Source organism: Nomascus leucogenys, unplaced genomic scaffold (assembly GCF_006542625.1).
Source record: "Nomascus leucogenys isolate Asia unplaced genomic scaffold, Asia_NLE_v1 Super-Scaffold_637, whole genome shotgun sequence".
NCBI classification, from domain to species: Eukaryota; Metazoa; Chordata; class Mammalia; order Primates; family Hylobatidae; genus Nomascus; species Nomascus leucogenys.
In genome coordinates, this window is record NW_022097991.1 from 36,449 (window position 1) to 59,073 (window position 22,625).

Genomic DNA, 22,625 nt, shown 5'->3' on the forward strand with positions numbered 1-22,625 from the left:
AACAGTCTGGAGATTTCTCAAAGAACACGGAGCTAAATTTTGATACAATTATCTCATTACTGAGTATATACTCAAAAGAAAATACATCATTCTACCAAAAAGACACATACACTCCTATGTTCATGGCTGCACTATTCAAAATAGCAAAGACATAATCAACCCAGGTGTCCACCAATGGTAGAGTGTATAAATAAAATGTGGTACATATACACCATGGAATACTATACAGCCATAAAAAGAATGAAATCGTGTCCTTTACAACAATGTGGATGGAGCTGGAGGCTTTAATCCTAAGCAAATTCATGCAGGATAGAAAGCCAGATGCTGTATGTTCTCACTTACATGGGGGAGCTAAATATTGAACACACATAGACATCAATATGGGAAAAATAGACTCTGTGGACTACTTGAGGGTGGCGGGAGAGGGATGGGTTAAAAAAATACCGCCTGGGGGCAGTGTCTACAGCCTGCCTTGCCTGTCTCTGTCTGGGATCGCTCCTCCGCCTGCTCCTCTCCTGCTCCTGTTGGGCCTTGTGACCACCTGGTTTCCTGTAGGCAGGCCTCCATTCAGAGTAGCATCGCCACAGGGATGGGTCCTGTCACTCCGCACCCCACCCCAAACCCAGTTACCCTCCCCTGAGCCCTGGTTCCCCGTTGAGGCCACTCAGTGCAAGGAGACCTGGGACCCCGCGGCCCACTCGCCCTACCCAGCGCCTCTGCCCTTGGCGTGCGAGGCACCACACCCTCCTCTGCCCTGTGCGGGACCTGAAGGGGCCCCTTCAGATCACAGCCGCTGCCGCACACCAGAGGACATGACATAGGGGCAGCTTTCCCAGCTGGCTTTCACACAGGAGCTCTAGATACTTAGCCCGCCTCGTGGAGAGACCTAAAATCAACGCATGACTTAACAGCTTATTTTGTTAAGAGAAAAGCTCAAACCAAAGGCACATGGTTAGTTTGGACTTTATTGCAAGCGGAACTGCTATGATTGCTTTTAGCCCTGAAGTGAGCTCCAGGCTAAGAACAGAAAGTGGCTTCTCTGCTTTCCCTCCCAAGCACAAGTGTATTCACCTTGCAGACTTGAATCACTGAAGATGTAAGTCAGCTATTACTCTCATTTTGGGAGACACCCTGTGGACAGCATGAAGACTGTCCCTGATCAAAGTCTTTAGTAAGCAGGAAGGAGTCAAGGTTAAAGAAGGTGTTTGCTTACCCTGGACTACAGTATTTTGTAAAATGAACCAAGGCTTGGGTTTCCTCTGGAAGCCTGTCCTGCCTGCTTCTGTAATCTGGCGCTCTGCATCCAGATCCTGGCCCCTTATGGACACCACCTTCTGTTACTCTTAGGATTCTCTGCTCTTTTGGGAGTTCAGACGTGGCACCTTATTTCACTTCTGAGCTACTCTCTGCCATCCAGAAACTTAGTGGACCTATAGAACTATATTGTTCTGCTAAACTTGTGACCACTCATATCTCAAGGTCGCATAATGGAAAAAATAGAATAGAAACATGGAAAATATTAAGATTCATCAGGGGACTTTGACAATTTTTTTCTCTTAACTCCTCCCTTTTGGGTTACTACCAATGCATTTTCAACAGTAGGTCAATGTTGTTTTAAGTGGCCCTGTAACAGTATGCACAGCAGTTCTTGGTGATTTTGATTCATCCACAAAGCATTTTATTACAGCAAAATAATAAAGGTGCTGGTTTCATTGGCTGCGGGGTACCAGAGAGTAACCCCAAAATTGAGGTGTGCGCTAAAATCCAGGGGAAGTGGCTGAAGCATTCCACAAAGAATTAATTAATCCCTCCACAAGAACATCTTTAGATTTTGAATGTATCCTTAGAGGACAAGGGATCATACAAATGCGCAGCTTACAATCCAGCCACACATGAATTAAAAGTTGAACCCATTGGCCAAAAGCTCCTTGTGAGTCACCTTTCTTCAGATGATTTTGGCATTCTTCCCCTGCTCATTCATAGGTATTAGCTGTTCATTCACGTAGGCCTGTAGCTTTGGAGTGTGTGGTTAGTGGGGTCCTGGCTCCTCAAGTGTGTTGGCTAAAGGACAGGCAGGATGTTGCCCCGGGAAGCAACTGGAGAAGGTTGTATTCTCATCTTGCCATAGATAGCATTGACCCAGTGGACTCTGGAAACTATTCCTGCATGGTGGGAAACAACTCTGGAAATGTAAAATATGTGGCATACATGGTTCATGTACTTCAACACGCTCCTACTCTAAGGGACTACAGGATCAGATAGTGTCTCTGTTTTCCACAGTACACTTTATCTCTGATGTTTGTAGGAGCCCAGCTGCCAACCATAACTGGTTTCATAATGCACAGCCTAATCACCCTTCCTCAAGACATCGAACTGCAGGAAACTGACTGAAATTCAGTGGGGTTATTATGCAAGATATTAGGCTACATCAGTGTTTAGCACATAATGAGATTGGATTTATGCAGTCTACTGGAAGACTTGAAATAGAAAAAGGCAATGGATTCAAGCAAGCTATAATTATGGCACCAGCAAGCATAAAAGTGGTAGATGGAGACTTTGTTTACTCTGTCCTGCAATGCTACCAGGCTGCGGGGTCTGGTCACTTGTTGGTATGACATCCATGGATTGATAACCAGCCATCTGTCTTAAGTCCTGAGATCTAAATCCCAAAAGTCACACTTATCAGGACCTGGAATCTTGGACCTAGAGCCTGTCTATTTCATCATGTCCCAAGCTGGCTTGAGCTCTCTCCATACTCAGGCTGTGACACAGGAGCATGTGGAGAAATACATCTGTGAAGCTACAAATGAACACGCTACCATGCAGGCAGAACCACCTCTCATGGTTGTTCCTTTTGAAACAAACAAAAGCAGAAACAGTCACAGTTTTTGATACTACTCAGAATAATGAAAAAAAAAAAAGAGATGATTCAGAAACTGGATTATTCAGCTCATTTCCAGAGAAAGCACATCCCAGTGCAGTGGAAGCACCATCAGAGAAAATTGCTAGTGGCATCTCTGTTCCTGATGTCTCCATCAAATTGAAACCCTACAGACCCCCATACCAGATACATAAAACCTGGTGTGGAGGGCAGGCAAGGACAGTGGACTGCCCATCAATGCCTATTTTGTGAAGTATCAAAATCTGGAGTATGAAGTTGGTGTGGTGGGAAGTTGGCACGGGGTTTGAATCCCAGGAAGTGAAAGTGAGCTTCATTTAGCTGAAATGGAACCATCTAGTCTTTATGAACTCTTGATGGTAGCGAGAAGTGCTGCAAGTGAAAACCCACCTGCCATGCTTACCTTCTGAACCAGCAAAGAGAAAACAGCATCATCAAAAAACACCCAGGCATCCTCTCAACCCATAGGCACCCCAAAGTATCCTGTTGTTTCAGAAGCTGCAAACAACAATTTTGGAGTGGTGCTTACAGATTCATCTAGGCACAGTGGCACTCCAGAGGCACCAGATCACCTGATTATCTCCACTGCATCAGAGAGGTTGGTCTATGTCACTTGAATTCCTTGGGCAAATGGGAATTCTTCAATTGCTGCCTTCAAGGTCAAATATAAATGGATGAGGACCAGTGACTGGCTGGTGGTAGCTGAAGATATCCTTCCTTCCAAAATTTCTGTGGAAGTTTGTAGTGTGGAACCAGGTTCAACATACAAATTTAGGGTCATTGCTATCAACCACTATGAAGAGAGTTTTCAGAGGTCAGCGTCTCATCCTTATCAGGTGACTGGGTTCCCCAAACTTGTTTCCAACTGTCCAATAACGAACCTCACATTGTATACACAGAGGCTGTCAGCATTACTCAGATTGTGCTAAAGTGGACATACATTCCATGAAGTAACAATAACACTTCCATTCTTTTATATCTATTACCAACTCATAGATAATGACAATGACAATGGTTATAAGAGGGATGTTACAGAAGGTTCAAAGGAGTGGCACATGATTGCCCATCTGCTGTCAGAAACTTCCTATGGCATTAAAATGCAGTGCTTCAGTGAAGGAGAAGAAAGTGAGTTTAGCAATGTCATGATCTGCGAGACTAAAGTAAAACGTGTTCCTGGAGCTTCTGAGTATCCGAAAGGCTTGAGTACCCCTCTGAATTCCTCAGGAAATATGAGGCCATCAACCAGCCCTGCCAGAAGCAGTGACCTGTTATATCTGATCCTTGGCTGTATGCTGGGTGTCTTGGGCCTCATCTTAAGGTTTTCATTGAAATGGGACTGTGGAAGAATCACCAGCAGAATATCATAGAGAAACATGACCCTCCAGGATATCTCTATCAAGGATCAGATATTAACGGGCAGATGATGGAATACACCACCCCCTCAGGAGCAAATGAGATAAATGGAAGTGTTCATGGAGGCTTACTGAGCATTGGCGGTCTCAACAGTGGCTGTTCCCACCTTCACCATAAGGTCCTCAATGGAGTCAGTGTAATTGTGAATGGGAGCTTAAATGGAGGGCTTTGCTCTGGGCACACCAACTCTCTTACAGCAATGGGGATGGAGCTGGAGGCTGTAATCCTAAGCAAATTAATGCAGGATCAGAAAATTAAATGCTATATGTTCTCACTTATAATGGGAGCTAAGCACTGAACACACAGAGACGTCAGTATGGGAAAAATAGACTCTGTGGTCTACTTGAGAGTGGAGGGAGAAGGATGGGTTAAAAAACTACTTATTGGAGGCGGCCTCTATAGCCTGCCTGCTTGTCTGTCACAGGATCCCTCCTCCTGCTCCTGGCATGCTCCTGGCAGCCATGAACCCGCCCGGTTACATGCCCACTCGCCTCTGCCTGGAGGAGTGCTGAGCCCTGATGCCCAGCTCCAGCGTCAAGATGCCAGAAGAACAAGAACCCAGCGCCCTCCTGACCTACCCAGCACCTGTGCCCCGGCCTGCAAGACACTGTGCCCTCCTCTGCTCTGCGTGGTGCGTGGAGGGGCCCCTTCCGATCGATCGCAGCCGCTGCCACCATAGCCTCCACCATAGTCGCTGCCGCAGGCCTCGGTGGGAAGGACCTGAGGGTGGCTTTCCCAGCTGGCTGCCACACAGGACCTCTGGATGCTTAGCCTGCCCAGCGGAGAGATCTAAAGTCAAGGCATGACTTAACAGCTTATCTTGTAGGAGAACAGCTCAACCCAAAGGCAGATTGCTAGTTTGGAGTTTATTACAAGCAGAGCTGCTATGATGTGCTTTTAGCACTGAAGTGAACTCCATTGTAAGTACAGAAAGTGGCATCTCTGCTTTCCCCCCAAAGCACAATCATATACACCTTGCAGACTTGAATCACTGAAGATGTAAGCCAACTGTTACTCTCAGTTTCAGAGACCCCCTCTGGACAGCATGAAGACTGTCCCTGATCAAAGTCTTAGTAAGCAGGAAGGAGTCAAGGTTAAGGAATGCGTTTGATTACCCTGAACTCTAGTAACTTGGAAAGTGAACCAAGGCTTGAGTTTTGCTCTGGAAGCCTGCCTTGCCTGCTTCTGTAATCTGGCGCTCTGCATGTGAATCTTGGATCCATATGCACACTGCTGTATGTTACTGTCATGATTCTCTGGTCTTCCATGAGTTCAGACTTGGCACCTTATTTTACTTCTGAGCCACCTCTGCCATCTAGAAACGTGGTGGACCTGTAGAACTACATTGTTCTGCCAAAGCTGTGACCACTCATAGCTCATGGTTGCATAATGGAAAAAAGTAGGATAGAAACATGGAACATATAAAGCTTCATCAGGGGACTTTGACAATGCTTTCTCTTAACTCCTCTCTCCTGGGTTTCTACCAATCCATTGCCAACAATAGCGTTGGTATTATTTTGAGTGGCTCTGTAACAGTATCTGTGGCAGTTTTTGGTGATTTTGGTTCATCCACAAGGTGTGTTATTACAGAGGAGGAAAAAAGTGCTGTCAGGATAATAGAAACGATGTCAGCTGTGATGGCACAGAAAATCCAGAAGAGTTCAGCAGAGGAGACAGCTGTGTCTATTCAGAAACAGACAGCAACATTTTACGTTGGAATCCTCTTATTTTGCCACCTATCTCAGAGGACTGTGCTGAAGAGACAACATGGCCTCGGCCTGGTGTTCCTTTGCACAGCCCCTCAGGGGTCCTCCAGCAGCCCCAGGAAACCGGAGGATGTGCAAACAACCAATCATGTTCCAACTTCAATCCTGTAACTAACTGCACAAAACAGGCCTGGGAGTGAACTGTGTGAAGGATGTTAATTCAAATCAGAGAAAATCACTATTTTTTTTTTGTAGTATAATGTCATGTGAATGTGTCTTAAAATGTGTGCCCTTTTATATTATTTATGCCTTAAAAAGGTTTCTTACCCATTCCTTCCTTCCTCTCAGAAAGAAACAACCTTGTTTTGCGTAGCTTTTTTTTTTTTTTTTTTTTTTTTTTTGAGACTGAGTCTCGCTCTTTCGCCCAGGCTGGAGTGCAGTGGCGCAATCTCGGCTCACTGCAAGCTCCGCCTCCCGGGCTCACTCCATTCTCCTGCCTCAGCCTCTCCGAGTAGCTGGGACTACAGGCGCCCGCCACCACGCCTGGCTAATTTTTTGTATTTTTTAGTAGAGACGGGGTTTCACCGTGGTCTCGATCTCTTGACCTTGTGATCCGCCCGCCTCGGCCTCCCAAAGTGCTGGGATTACAGGCGTGAGCCATCGCGCCCGGCCTGCATAGCTTTCAATCACCTGGAGGGCAGAGGGATCGTTCCATGTTTTCTAACAACCATAGTGGCAGTAAGAACTCCTCATGCAAACGATTCCGTCTCTTGGATGCTTCTGCTCAGCGGAAATGCAGGCGCCAATTGAAGGTTGCCACCAGTCAGGTTTTCAGGTGGAAAACCGTCTTTTAATAGTGTATTATCAAACTTTCTGAGAACACTTTGAAGTCAACCACAGTTTTGACCCAGTATTTATAATAGCAGACCTGGCCGATGAATTTTTTAAGAGTGCCTTCCACCAAAGTGGTAATGTGACCAGAAGACTTTCTCTCCATCTGCACGTAGGCACAAGTGATGTTCAGTCTTCTAGGCACTAGTCATAAGCAGTGTCGTGGACATGGTAGAGTGTAAGATGTAGTTGAATGATTGCAGTATGCAGAAAAGGAACCAAGACCAGAGAGACAAATAATGCCTTACTATCCCTCTGCTTTAAAATTACATTGATTCATAAAACGGCTGGTATGGGGCTGTTTTTGAATGTTTCTAAGAGTAGGAACAAAATAAGACTTTCGGTCATGGCTTGAAAAGAAAGATACACATTTTCAGAAGAAAGAAAGGGGAGGGCTGCAGGGAACCTGTCTTGGAGGGGGCTCTTCAGTCAGCTCCATTAGCCTAGGAGCGTGCTCGTGGTGTCACACTGCCAGTAACTAGTCATTCTCTCACTTCCAACAGGGGCGACAGCCTGAAGGTGTGAGTGTCAGAAAATACTTACTTTGGAAGAAAAGGTGTTTTTTGTTGTTGTTGTTTTTTTTTCCTGAAGTTTCCTGACTTTTTTTTTTCAGAATGTCTTCCTTGTAAACAGGCACCTAAAGCATTGGTCAGCAGAGTTCCTGATGACTGCTGCCTCTGTGTGACAAGGACATTTGCAGCTGTCTTTGGAAGGCTATTCTCCACATTAATAAATGATAATAATATATTTTTTAAAAACTACCTATTGGGTACTATGCTGACTACCAAGGTGACAGGATCTGTATTCCAATGACAGCAGTAATGCAAACATACAATTCTGTAGTCATTTATATTTTAATAGCATTATACTCTTTTAACCATCTTCATCTTGTATATAATCTCATTGTATTTTAGAATAGAGCTATTAGAGCAATAAGGAAGAATGGATAAATATAGTCAGCTTTTTTGTTTTTGTTTTGTTTGGTTTTGTTTTTGAGACAGGCTCTCACTCTGTCACCCAGGTTGGAGTGCAGTGGTGAGATCACAGCTCACTGCAGAGTCGACCTCCCCAGATCAAGCAGTCCTCCAACCTCAGCCTCGCAAATAGCTGGACTGCAGGCTGAATTGTCATGCCTGAGTAATTTTGTTGTTGCTGTTGTTGGAGAGACAGGGTCTCACCCTGTTGCCCAGGCTTCTCTCCAACTCCTGGCTCAAGTGATCCTCCCACCTCAGGCTCTCAAAGTGCTGGGACTATATATATATAATATACATGTATATATGTATAGATATATATTTTATATATATATAATAATAGTCCTTGGAAAATTAGCTTACTACTTAAAAAAATATACGAATGACTGCTTTGAAATATATGTATTATATATACATATATACACACATATATATGTATTATATATATACATATATACACACACATATATATGTATATATATATACATATATACACACATATATGTATATCTATATACATATATATACACACACATATATATGTATATATATGCAACCTTCATGTGAGAGTAGGTATGCTTTTGGCTTCTGAGATGAACATATTCATGATGATAAATATTTACTATGAATTCAGCTAAACATGAAACTCAGCAATATTCATATCTATTTTTCTCTATTTCTACCTAAATCTGTATTTGAAAAGTTGTGCCTAAGCCTTCCTAGTTAGTTAGATTTTTATCCTTTACCATTCAATGTGTGTGTGGCTTGGAGACTGTTTTCACAGATCAGGAAGTTGACAGTTATGTCCCATCAGTGGACTAACAGCTCAGAGATCCTCTCTGTCAGTAAACTTTTTGATCAGAGTTACTCCTTATAGATGGAGTCAGCCTTTTTTAGACTTTGTTCTCAGCAATCCTCATTAAAGGAGGCATTACTTTATTGCTTTAAATAAATTCAAAAAACGCATATCAGAAACGTTTGATATGTTTGTTGTGTGCCATATTGCCAGTAATTAAATTAAATACTAGAAAATACACCATTAAACATGATATTTGATATACAGTTGGACCTCCATATGATAGGGTTCTACACCCATGGATTCAACTCATCATGGATTAAAAAATTCCAGGAAAAAAATTGAATGATTACATTTTCACTAAACATGTGCAGACTTTTTTTGCTTGTCATTATTCCCTAAGTCACACAGTGTAACAACTACTTACATAGCATTTACATTGCATTAAGTATTTTAAGTAATCTAGAGATACTTAAAGTACATTGGAGGATGTGCTTAGGCTACATGCAAATACTTCGCCATCTTATGTAAGGACATCTGAGGATTATTAGCATCCAAGATTTTGGTATCTGTGGGGAGTCCTGGAATCAATTTCCAGTCGATACTTAAGGAAAGGCTTCATACCAAGTTAACACGACCAAAATATATGTATTTCTGATAATAAGGATATTTTACTGCACATGTATCTTAAAAATTTCAAAGACCTAAATAAATTTGGAATTTTATTAAAGTGTAATGAGGCTTTTGGGTATTCTGTATTTTCTGAAGCAAAAAGTGAGTCTTACTTTCTATTCTGGTAATGACATGTTCCCAGGTAACTGTCTATAGGATGCCATCGGTGAAATTACTAAAATCTAACAGGTTTTCAGTATTTTTATCTATATCATTGTCATTCTGTTAAGATCTGTGTCCGTCGACAGTTTGCTCCTGAGCTAAAGAAAATTGACTGAGCCTATCAATTTGATAAGCATCCAATTTATATCTTCATTAAATAATATTTCTCAGTATCCCTGTTGATTTTGGCTACATTCAGTAGCCAAAATCAATAGGAATACAGGGGTAAATTTGATAGCCTTTTAAATAGTTGTATCATATATTTTCATCAATTAATTTGTGCATTTATTCTTTTATTCAAACAGACAATTATTGAATATCAGTTATATCTTAACCATTGTCTATTTTCTTGGAATATAACTGTATGTAGTACAAACACAATCCTTTTCTTGTAATTTGAAAAGCAGAAAAGAAGCCTACTATTACATTGCGAGTTTTACAAAGAAAAGTATAAGGTTTTCTGAGTCTTTAAAACAAATAGCCTAATCTAGCCCAGAAGCTAAAGAAAGAATTCCATGAAGAAATGTTGGAAGTTACACTTGATGAAATGGGACTTAGCAGATGTGGAACAGAGAAAAGAAAATTCCAGTTCAGGGGGAAGAACCCTGTGCTCTTGCATTAACCCATCAGTTTGGATAAACACACTCAGGTATTCATTTACCTGAGCTGGTTTGGAAATCAAGGGAAAAAAAGATACAGCATGAAAGAAAAGACATGCGCAGTATTCTAAGAGAGAGTAGTTTAATGAAAATCAAAACAAATGTATACCTCCACAATTTAAAAATGGTACAAGTTTTATAGAAACAGATAAAGAAAATCAAGTAGTCAGTAGGTTAGCATTTTCAGAAGATGGTGTTTCTGATACCTTTAGTCATGTTACTGACCTATCCCTGATTCTGTGAGTGCAAAGCAAAGCAAAACAAATGTCTAAGAGTGTAAGGGAAAGAACCTGAGAGGCTACAAATGAGATAAGTGTTGGCCACATTAACAAAGCTTACCATGCCAGATTCATAATCTAGAAACACCCCCATCTGGCCTAGACGCCTTTCTGTCTACTGAGGTAATAGTGGGGAAGAGGTCTTGAGATGACACCAGTAGTCTTCTTGACACAAAATGTAGAAAAAATTTCTTGGAGTTAACCAGCATGTCATTTCTCATTGTCCAAGAATCGCTGCAAAATCCAACAGCCTAGTTCCAACACTGCCCAACATCCACCTCTCAGCAATATCTTCAAAAGTGAATGGCAGGGCTTGCCATCATGAAAACACTTAGATGTTGTTGGAGTTGGGGCAATGTTGAGATCATCAGAACCAAAGAGTAGCTGTCTCAGAACTTCAAAGAAGGGGGATGTAACAAGTGGTTATTTTATTATCCCAGGAAATATGCGCTGCAGGAATAAGAAAACAGTCACATGAAAACGTAGTGTTATAAACTTCTAAAGGACGTGGGCTTTGCATAGTGTCTACATATGTCAGGTTATCACTGGAAATATGGGTCAGGACAGCAGGAACACTCGAGTTTGCTGATGTTCAAGGGTTACTCCATATTCATAACAAGCAAATCCTGAACCAGCAAAATGGGGAAAAATTACAATATTTTTTGGAATATATAAAGAACAGAAATTATTGCTAAGCTCACATTCCCTAGAACATTTAAGTTTGTAGAATTTTTAATAATTCGAAGTGAGTAGCAAAAGCAGCTTGCTCTTATTCTCAGAAAAATAATGTAAATAATAACTCTTATTTTAAATAACCACTTTGTCTCAGATTTATGGATTTTTCACTGAAGCATGCATAGGTATAATAAAGTAAAAGAAAATCCACATATGCTTTTGAAAGATTTCTTTGTGAGAATTCTCTGCCAGAGTATCTCTTGAGAAAGGGATAAATCCAGTGAAATTAGTTGCCAGTTTACTTTGTGGCTGTTGTTATAAATATTACTCTAATGTTTTTAATATCATGGATGATTATACAAAGTATTTTGTGTATTGTTATACACCACTGTAATACTGAGTGTCAATAACCACAAGCTGGGGCTTGACAAGCTTAGCTGAGGCAGGCACCCTGCTTCCTAAGACCCAGCTTCCCTAAGTGCACCCTATAGCCTTTCCAATTGAAGTTGGAATCCACCATTTGCTACATACAAAAGCCCCAAATCCTTGAGAGTCTTTTATTTTGCTTCTTTACACCCTGCTTTCACCATACACTGTCAGAAATACTTACCTTTCCCCCATAAGTCCTGGCATCATTTGGGGCCATTTTGTCAATTTCTTTATGTACTTTGAAAATTAAAATTGGAAATGGTAATTTTCTCTCTGTGATTTCTCTATAGTTCCTTGAAAATAGTAGCCCTGCCTAACAAACAAACAAAACCTTTCTACCTTTTAAGAAGAGGAAGACTAAATATACTATGAAGGAGGGTACATTTTCATAATAAATTATGTTCCCACTTCAGTATTAGACTGATCACTGTTACAGTTCTCAAAACTTGAATATAGGAACAAATTTACCTTTCTAACACATTTCTAAAATTAGGTAAGAAGGAAGAGAGAAAATCTTAGCATTCATCACAAAATTCATAGTGAAGGCTTAATTTATTAGATTCCTAAGGATGGGTGAGCCCAAAGTTTATAGCAATTGGTATCCAGGAAATGGCCACTGAGGAAGTATATTGCATGGATTCCCAAATTTCTAAATATCTAAATATATTTAAATACAAATTCAAAAAGCTTCAAATAAACTTTTTTACTGCAGTTTTTCAGCAATTGAATGAATTTTGAAAGGAAATTATTTTATGGGGTGTTTTCTACCGTTTTTGTTTGTTTGAGTTTTGCTCCTGGATCAAGAAAAACTGACTTTGTCTCTTTTGCTACTAGACAAGCAATTCACTTTCAAGCATCATGAAAGCCTCATTCCAAACACATCACAGAAGGCAAAGAGAATGAGGTCATTTTACCAGTGGACTCTCTTGTTCTCAGTCCTAATCTGGAGCAGCTCCAGCTCTGGTTTATGGTACATTTCCTTCAGTTTCTTATACATTCCTCCTATGGCTTTCTCCTTTCATTTCATTCTGTCTTTACTGTCTTTACTTCTCTTTGCTTTTCTATTCCAGTCTCTCCAAGTGACATTCCTCTTCCTCATAAAGCAAATGAGAAACTCTGCAATACACAGCATGGATCATCTTCCTCCGTAGATTCACATGACCCTGAAGTAATAATGAAATCATTGGAACACATAGTCTACTTTTATTCATGCCTTTTTATTTCTTGTTTTATCTTAAGATATTTAGCAATTTGTTGCAATGAATGAACCAAAAATTAGAGACTGCTTTCTCTTTTGTTTCTTCCTTTTCTTTCCTTCTTTTCTATGTATGTATGTATATATGTATTTGCATGAGAAGTCAAAATCTGGCCTTCAACTCTTTGCCCTCAAGTATCTACATTTGATTTAAAAATGGTAACTTATGATTTGATAATTAATTATCTTATAATACACAAAAGCCTCATTACTAAATCTGTTTAGTTTTTTTATTCTCAAATATTTTACCTGCATGCTGATTCTTTATTCTCAAAAACAATAGCGAATATTACTTCATAGAATGACATAGATGTTTCCAAAATTTTTTCTTTTAGCAGTTCAAAAACTACCTGCTAACCAGAGCCTGACCCCATTAGTGCAACTTGCTTCTTCTTTTCTAAGGCTTTGTCCTGCACCTATAAGCTGACTTCCATGCTATTTTCAGAGACATTATTCAACAGACCATCGCCTTCCAATATTAATTTCCTCTCTTTCATTTTCTTGTTCTCGCTTTATCTTTGTTATTTTCTCTCAATTTTAAAACTTACTTTATTTACTCCCACTGTTTCGAAATAAAACTAAATAGTTACATTGACCCAATATCTTCACTTGATTTTTGTGCTGTCTCCTTTGTCCATAACAAAACATATTCCTGACCACATGAGTATGTTCTCTGTACTCATTTGTGAAACTTTCCGTCTTTCTTCAACTCAATGAAATCTTTCATACCCAACAGTTTACACAAACCATGTTCTTCATCTCACCACCAACATCCTTTGAACTCCATTCTTTATCTGACCACGAACTTCCTTTGCTAAACACACATATTTTTATTCCTATTATTTCTAGTCCTTTCTTCCGTAAAACTCATACAAACTTGGTTTCTGAAAATTATTTTTAAAAATAAAATAAAACCTTCTCTCCTATTTTTTTTCTATCAACTCATGTTTACCAGTTTTTCTTTCCTAGCCTGGCCCATTAATACATGGATTACAGAAGGTGTTTTATTTAACCCCACCCCTCCACTGCCACCTTGGCACTTTCCTGATTAACCTGAAACCTCCAGAATTGGGGACAACTGGGTCCCCCTTCATTCCCCCATATGGAGGTTGGGTTGGGTGGCCTCGCAAAGCCCCAGCTGCCTTTATATATTTTGGTAGTGGTTCAATTGTCTTTCTGGAAAATAATCATTTCAGATCACTGATTTAACCCATCCACTTTCTCTTACAGATACAAAGAGAATGTGCAGGGAGAAAGCAGAGTTTTCTTTAATCCTGGAGCTGTGGATGATGGACAGAGAAGCTGACTGCTTTCTCTCTGCACACTCTCTGAAAAAGCCTTAATTCCTCCTCCCTGCAGTCCCTGCAGCCCCTCTCTTTACCCTCCCAAGACCTTTAGTGCTCACGCTTTATCCATCTCATGTAGATACTATTCCCAGTAACCAAAATCTCCCGCCATTATTAACACAAGAGGAATAGAGGAGAAATCCATCCCCTATCCTTACTCCTGTCGGAGCAAGACAGCCACTCCAAACATCCGTTCATCTGCAGAATTTTCCCGCTAGTAGTAAGGAACAGTTAAGATCAACCCTTTGGGTGCATATTTCTAACCTCCTTTTCCAAGTGTAGCTGACTTAATTGAAACATTTTCTTTTTTTTTTTTGAGACGGAGTCTTGCTCTGTCGCCCAGGCTGGAGTGCAGTGGCGTAATCTCGGCTCACTGCAAGCTCCGCCTCCCGGGTTCACGCCATTCTCCTGCCTCAGCCTCTCCAAGTAGCTGGGACTACAGGCGCCCGCCACCACGCCCGGCTAATTTTTTTTTTTTTTTTTTGTATTTTTAGTAGAGACGGGGTTTCACTGGGGTCTCGATCTCCTGGCCTCGTGATGCGCCCGCCTCAGCCTCCCGAAGTGCTGGGATTACAAGCGTGAGCCACTGCACCCGGCCCTTAATTGAAACATTTTCTAAAGCCAAAAACTTGCACTTGAATTTGCTGATAATTTGCTGGAGACACCTCGTGGTCCGCAGGACCATATCTGAGAGTAAATCACACAGTCAAGTAATTAGCCATTGTGAAAGATGGGGGTGGTAGCCGCTTGTTATTAGGGATTCTATACATTTCAGATCTGTCTCTCATATATGCCATATATGTAATGTATTATATATGATACTGGATATATATAATATGTATTATATATGATACATATTATACAATATATAACACATATATTCATGTATATGGATAATATACATATATTATATATAGCTAAAGACAGATATGTAGATATGTAGATAGATATGTACCTCTAGCTCTACCTATGGTATTTTTTTCTCACTCATCGTCACTGTTGCTCAGGCTGGAGTGCAGTGCTGCTATCCCACTCACTTCAAATTTTGCCTGCCAGGTTCAAGCTATTCGCTTTCCCCCGCCTCCTAAGTAGCTGGGAGTACAGGCATGCGTCACCACACTCTGCTAATCTTTGTATTTTTGTAGAGAGGGGGTTTCACCTTGTTGGCTAGTCTGGTCTCGAACTTCTTACCTCAAGTGATCCGTCTGCCTAGGGCACCTAAAGTGCTGGGATTACACGTGTGAGCCACCACACTAGGCTCATAATACATTCCTGGACGAGGTGCTATGGAGCAAGGACAGGCAAAAAGGCTTCTAGGTAGGGTCCTGGAGGGATACTGCAGGGACCAAGAGGGGTGTTTGGAGGAGGAGAGGATCAGGACATACTCTAGAAATTGACTTTCAGGAATAGCTTGAGGTGGCCTGGCACAGCGATGGAGCTGGATCCAGTGAGGTGGGGCTGAGATTCTACTGGGCAGGAAACAGAGAGGACTGCCAGAGGCATTTATCTCCAGGTTGCAGCTGTAGAATATAAGCTCACTGTAGCCCTGACATTAAGGTTCTTTTAAGAACGCTAGATGTTACTTCATGAACAATTATATCAAGGTATACTGTTTTTGCAAAGGCATTTTCTTCCCTCTGCCCTCTCCTTAAATAAGAAACAAAGAAGAATAACAACAAAAGCATGTCCTATTGATGCTATTTGTATGGAGCGAAACTTGAACTTTTACAAGGTAAAGATTGGTCAAGATAGCTTTCCTAGCATCCTGACTCTAGAGCTCTCCTGTTGATTCCATAAGGTATTCAATAATAAGGGCGTTGACTTTTTGCTCTGTCCTGGTTCTGCTTCTGTCTCCACTTACTTTACTGGGGCCTTCGCTTTTTTTGATCCTATTGTGTCAGCCTTGTTTAATATGTAGTTTACTCCCAGTATATATGGAATTTGATCATGGAAGAGAATTTGGGCTGGTTATTTTAAGAGCTGTAGAAGCCATATGGTCCCAGCCTCTTTTTATCTTATCCTGGACTCTTGCTTATTGATGTGTGCAAACTCCCACCCTACTCAGTTTCAGCAGTTCTTTTTTAATTACCTTGCACACTTTCTAATGAATCCTTGTTGCTGACTTGGGGAGTTCTCAAATCTACATGTGCTCTGTTCACCCTCTCTGCTTCATCCTGAAAGGATTCTGATTCCTCATGGATATTGCTGTTGCACCTGATTTGTCTGTGACTATTTATATTTGGGATTTTTATAGGGTACATTGTCACTCAGTGTTGTTGTACATATTATTCATGAATTTTGATTTTGTTATTCCAGATTTTCACTGTTTTTCTTTAGAGGTTTGGAAATGGTCTGAAAGTATACTCTCTATCTTTTCAGAATTTTAAGGTGCAAATTTTTAAAATGTGTAAACAAGGAATGCCTCTAAACTGGATCTCAGTGCGTTTAGCAGGTTCCATGAGCTGTGTGTAACAGAAGACCAGAACAAAAGAATTGTAGAAGTAGCTTCTCCACAGGCATCATGGCCTTATTCTCTTCAAATGTTTAGGTATGCTGTTTCCTCTGTCTGAACGTCACTTCCAATTCCAATACTACTTTTTTGAATTGATACTTGTTTTATCAAGGATAAATTTTGATTTAATTGCCTTGCAGAAACATTTTTACATTTAAAAAATTGTATTGTACTTTCTGTCAATTGCATTGCATTCAAGGATCTCCCATTATTATGTACAAATATATATATAGTGTGTATACATACACACATACACCTACATACACATACACACATACATATACACACACATACATACACATACACACATACATACATATACATACACACATATACATACACATGTACATACATATACACACATACATATACATACACACATACATACACATACACACATACATATACACACATACATATACATACACACATACATACACATACACACATACATATACACACACATACATATACATACACACATACATACATATACATACACATACAATACAACATACATATACATACACACATACATATACATACACACATACATATACACACATACACATACATACACACATATATATACACACATGTACACACATACATACACATACACACATATACATGCACACACATACACACACATACATGCACATACACACACATATACATACACACATACATACACATACATACACACATACATATACATACACACATACATACAACATACATACACATACATACATACATATACATACACATACACACATACATACACATACACACATATACATACACACATACATATACACACATACATATACATACACATACATACACATACACACGTACATACACACACATACATATACATACACACATACATACACACACATACATACACATACACACATACATATACATACACACATACATATACATACACACATACATACATACATACACATACACACATACACATACACACATACATACACATACACACATACATATACATACACACATACATATACATACACATACACATACATATATATACATACACATACATATACACACACCCATAGAATCAACAACACTATTTTTTAAAATTTCTGTTAGTTAGGTCAAAGTTGGGATCAAATTCTAGCAAGGGTGCAGGTCTTTATGCATTGCAGAGAAATATCATTAATTGAATTTTTATTTATTGAATGTAATATATCTTGTTATGTAATATGCATTACTTAAAGGTTTTGTTGGAGTTAAATAAAGGAGAAATACGGATGATGAAAGGAATAAAGGAGAAAAAAATGTGAAAATCAACCTAACATTTTCTGTAAATCTACTGTGAGATAGGTACTTTATAAGCATTAAGTGTAGCCTTTACCTATATGTAATCTCACTGTAATTTTTTTTGTTTTGTTTTTGGTTTTGTTTCGAGATGGAGTCTTGCTCTGTCACCCAGGGTGGCCCACAGTGGCATGATCTGGGCTCATTGCACCCTCTGCCTCCAAGGTTCAAGCAATTCTCTTGCCTCAGCCTCTTGAGTAGCTGAGATCACAGGCAAGTGTCACTGCACCTAGATAATTTTTGTATTTTTAGCAGAGAGGAGGATTCACCATGTTGGCCAGGCTGGTCTCGAACTCCTGACCTCAAGTGATCTGCCAGACTCAGCCTCCCAAAGTGCTAGGATTATAGGCATGAGCCACCATGCCTGGCCTAATCTCACTGTAATTTTATTCCCACCTCATGAATGTATAGATGAGGTAACAGAAAAGCAAAGAGATCATTATTTTAACCAATGATATTTTATTATAATAGCAAACTCAGAAGTTCAGTTTCTATTTGTCAGTACTTGTGCTTTTTAAACCAAATAATACCATCTTTAACTCTGAGTGTCATGAAGTCAAGAACTGTATGTTTCATCTGTGTGTCCCACATAAGGAGGGCAAGACTTAAAAAAGAGTAGATGCTGAATAAATTTAAAAACGCTGTATTTAAAATCACAAGCAAAGCCCCAACTGCCTTTGTACATCTCACCATCCAGCCTGAACTATAGGCCTTACTACCACTTAGTGGCAAATGTGACTTACAGTATCTTCTAAATTGGAAGTAAAAAGGCTCAGATCTTTAAAGTTAATTTTGCAAACTTGATGTTAAGAAGCAAAACAAGGGGCATAATATGCAAATACATTTTCTAAATAAATTCAACCCATCAGCCATCTAGAATTCATGAAAAAATGGTGAAAATGCCTAAATCTCCAGAATCTGTAAGAAAATGAAAGTGTGATGGTAAATTTTATGTGTCAGCTTGAATTGGTCTCTGTAAAGTAGGTTTCCCTCCCCAGTAGCTCCTGAATAGAACAAAGGGCAGATGATAGAGGAGTTTGACCCTTTTGTTCCTGCCTCACTTCTTAAGCTAGTACATCTCATCTTATCTTCTCCTACCCTTGAACTGGGGTTGACACCACTGGCTTCCCTGGTTCCCAGGCCTTCAGACTCAGATTGAATGACACCTCTGGCTTTCCTAAGTGACCAGCTTGCAGATTGCAGATTATGGTATTTTTTGCCTCCACAATTTTGTGAGCCAATTCTTCATAATAAAATTAGTCTTTCTGGGTGGGCGGATCACTTGAGGTCAGGAGTTCAAGACGAGCTTGGCCAACATGGCGAAGTCTTGTCTTTACTAAAAATACAAAAATTAGTCGGGCGTGGTGGCGGGTGTCTATAATTCCAGCTACTTAGGAGGCTGAGGCAGGAGCATCTTTTGAATCTAGGAGGCGGACGTTGCAGTGAGCCCAGATCGCACCACTGCACTGCAGCCTGGGCGACAAGACACCGAATCTGTCTCTCTCTGTCTCCTCTCTGTATTATTCTATCTCTCTCTCTGTCACTCTGTTTCTCTCTCTATGTTGATGCTACTGTTTCTCTGAAGGGTGATGACTAATACACTAAGAAAAAATTACATAAATATATGATAAATTTAACAAAATAAATTTGTTAAAAATCGATATACATTATAAAGTTAACCAAATAATAATAACAGTAAATAGCAATTTTCTTTTTTTATAATTTATTTCAAATGTACACATCAGCATAATTTTCATGATTTTAAATTCTGTAAGCATTAGATTGAAAGTCAGAAGCAAGCCAAGAACGTATTACTTTATTATTGCTTAACATTCTCCTGGATATTTTAATCTGATACATTTAGAGGTATAAAATGGTAAATATTTTCATTATTCTCTGAAACTTATTTACCTAAAAAAAACTTATAAATAAAAATTTACTAATATATCTAGGGACAAAATAAACACATGATAGTCAATGGTTTTCATATACAAAGTATACATCTACTTCTCTGATGCTTATATTCATGAGAACAAAATATGAAAATATCCAGAAATGTTTAAGAGAATAAAGGTATACCGAGAAGGCACTAACCTTAGATTGATTTTCAAACATATTAGTAAACCAAAAAAAATTAAAACAATTTTATATTGGTGCATGAATTCATAGAGCAGATAGTGAAACAGAATAGTGTATTTATCTATACGTGTCTTTCTGTGCATCTTTCTATCAATCCTGAGTGCTTAAGGTGAGATTCACCTGCACCTGAAGCAGCAGAAAATATTTGGAGCTTCAAGAATAAATGCAGATGGCACTTAGAGATGCTGTACCCAATGTCATAAGGGATTCTGTGGAGGAGCTCATTCAGATGAAATAGGTAAGTTTTTATTTTGTATTTTCATTTTTTTTTGGAAATGAGAAAGAAAAGTCTCAATGAAAGCTAAGAGTCAGACATATATATATATATAGAAATATTGCTGCCTACTCCCAGGCATGCGAGTGACCAACCCCTTACTTCAGGGAGTGGAGGAGAGAGATATCAAGAGTACAACAATTTTCTTAAGACACCTACCTCACCTTTCATCAAATATCCCCAACCCTAGATTAAGTGCAGGGGTCTTGAAAAACATTTCCACAGGTAAGGTCGGGGTCCCAGGCTCATGGGTGTGTTCTTACTGCCTTTAGCAGGACAAAAATGAGTAAAGCAAAGCTTCTTGCTTCAGAAATATTCAGTCTAATACAGTGTGTACCCTACACCTAATCATCGCTTCATTCCAGAAGCTTTAATTGCAGGAAATTCACTGGGAAAGGGATGATATTTGTCTGTTTTTTAAGGATAAGGTTGGTATTGGCTCAAACTTATATTTATTCTCCCCAAAGAGTCCCTCCCAGGTTTGTAATCCTGATGTAAGAGGGTGCTGCACCACGTTGCTTCTTTCCAACCTGTCCTATTTTGTGTAGAGGAGGAGAGTGGGGAAGGAAGAAAAGGAAAAAAAAAAAGCAAAGAAGTAAAAAGAGGCAGAAGGAGAGTCCCTTTTCCTTGACACAGATGGCATGAATGGGCTTTTGCGGAGAAACTCTGCCTGACCCTGGAGTCTGAGTCAGGCGGAGTCTGAGTCAGGTGGAGTCCGAGTCAGGTGGAGTCCCAGTTAGAAGTCCTCTGAGGAAGCTGCACTAGAGTCACTGCCCTCAGACATCAACTTCTATTTCTTCTCCACTGCTGCAGTCTAAAGAGTTACTGCTTTCTTCCTCTTCGCCATCTTTCTTCCTGTTCTCTTCTGGTTCCGTGGAGACATGACAGTTTACGGAAATAGTCTGTGATGCATCTGTTCCTGCAGCCTGGAGTCCCTGCCCCTCCCCAAACCCTTCTTGCAGACCCTTTGCTGATGAGGACTGCGGATCTGTTTGTCTCAAGCTTGGGGCCGGGCCTCCTGTCATCGCCATATTCTTACCCTTAGCATAGGTCGATTCTTTGTATGCAGCATAGTCTTCAGGTGACAAAGTCTTGAGCCAGAGATCCAATTTCACTTTGTATTGCTTCTGTAGCTCCTCAGCCTGGCTCTTATAATGATCCTTCTGGCTCTGCGGGATGCGCTGCCAGCGTCTGCCAATCTCTACCATGCGCTCCCTCAGGGACAAACGTTGCAGCTCCTTACTTGACCAGGAATCTTGGTGAAACTTGTGGTATCCATTCATGGGTGGTTTCTGAGGCTCTCCATGAAATTCTACCTTCTTGAAAAATTGATCTGTTTTTGGAAGAGACCTCACTTCTTCAATATTTTTCTGAACCTTCTTTTGCACTTTGGTTTGAATCCTCTTGGAGACATCAGATTTCTTGCCCTTCTGGTCTAAATCAGGGTGTTCTTCCCTGAATCGAGCAAGTTTTTCCTTAAATTCTTGCTTTTCCTTCTGGAAATCCTGAATATATTTCTGTTTCATCTGCTCTGGGAGCTCCTTGTATTTCCTTGACAGGATTTTGGTCAGTTCCTGGCTTCTCATCCCAGGGTACATTTGGGAGTACTGGGGCCAATTCTCCTTGAAGAAGCGGATATAAGCAGTAAGGGGCCTCTTTGGAAAGTCTGGATGGTTCCTGCCTTTTTGGCTTTTGTTTGTATTTTTAACACATTTCTTAGCTTCCAGGACTAATTCGTTCAAAGTGCTGAATTTTCTCAAGCTGCAAGAAATCTCTAACCATTTGAGTCTGCACATTTCACCAGAAAAGTTTTTAAAAGCTACTTTTCCCCAGTCCATGTGTGACTGAGTTGAGCTGAACGTGCCCTTGTCATCAGATGGCAGATTATTCTCCATGCATTCCAGTAACCTCAAGATGTCTGTGTTGGACCAATGGCCTTGGTTTCTAGGCAAAGCCATTTTGATGTCTTTGGCTTACTTATAAGATCCCGGTTATGTAGACACCAGAGTTCCTTACTTTTAAGAGTCAGTGGATGATTTATTTCTGGAAGTCCTGCAGTATGTGTGATTCTGTATTTCTGAGGAGAAAGAAAGGAAAGTTACTCTGCTTCATTGGGATTAATGAAAAAATTACACCCTATTTGCCATATATATCCCTTGTATAATTAATTTACTCTTAACGATATAAAT

General features: G+C 40.0%; 1 protein-coding gene and 1 pseudogene across 1 annotated transcript; one reads left to right on the forward strand and one right to left on the reverse strand.

The window, feature by feature from the left end:
- The first annotated feature begins 1,288 nt into the window (after positions 1-1,288).
- Positions 1,289-6,218, forward strand: LOC105738166 (annotated as a pseudogene).
- A 14,994-nt stretch (positions 6,219-21,212) lies between these two features.
- UBTFL1 (upstream binding transcription factor like 1) lies at positions 21,213-22,403 on the reverse strand. The gene has a single exon (XM_003278344.4). It carries the CDS (start codon positions 22,392-22,394, stop codon positions 21,213-21,215), a length of 1,182 nt encoding a protein of 393 aa, XP_003278392.3. The 5' UTR covers positions 22,395-22,403.
- Between the last annotated feature and the right edge of the window lie 222 nt (positions 22,404-22,625).

What these genes read in the sequence shown, in the direction of transcription:
- UBTFL1 (XM_003278344.4), bottom strand. Translation starts at nt 22,394, where the DNA reads ATGGCTTTGCCTAGAAACCAAGGCCATTGGTCCAACACAGACATCTTG.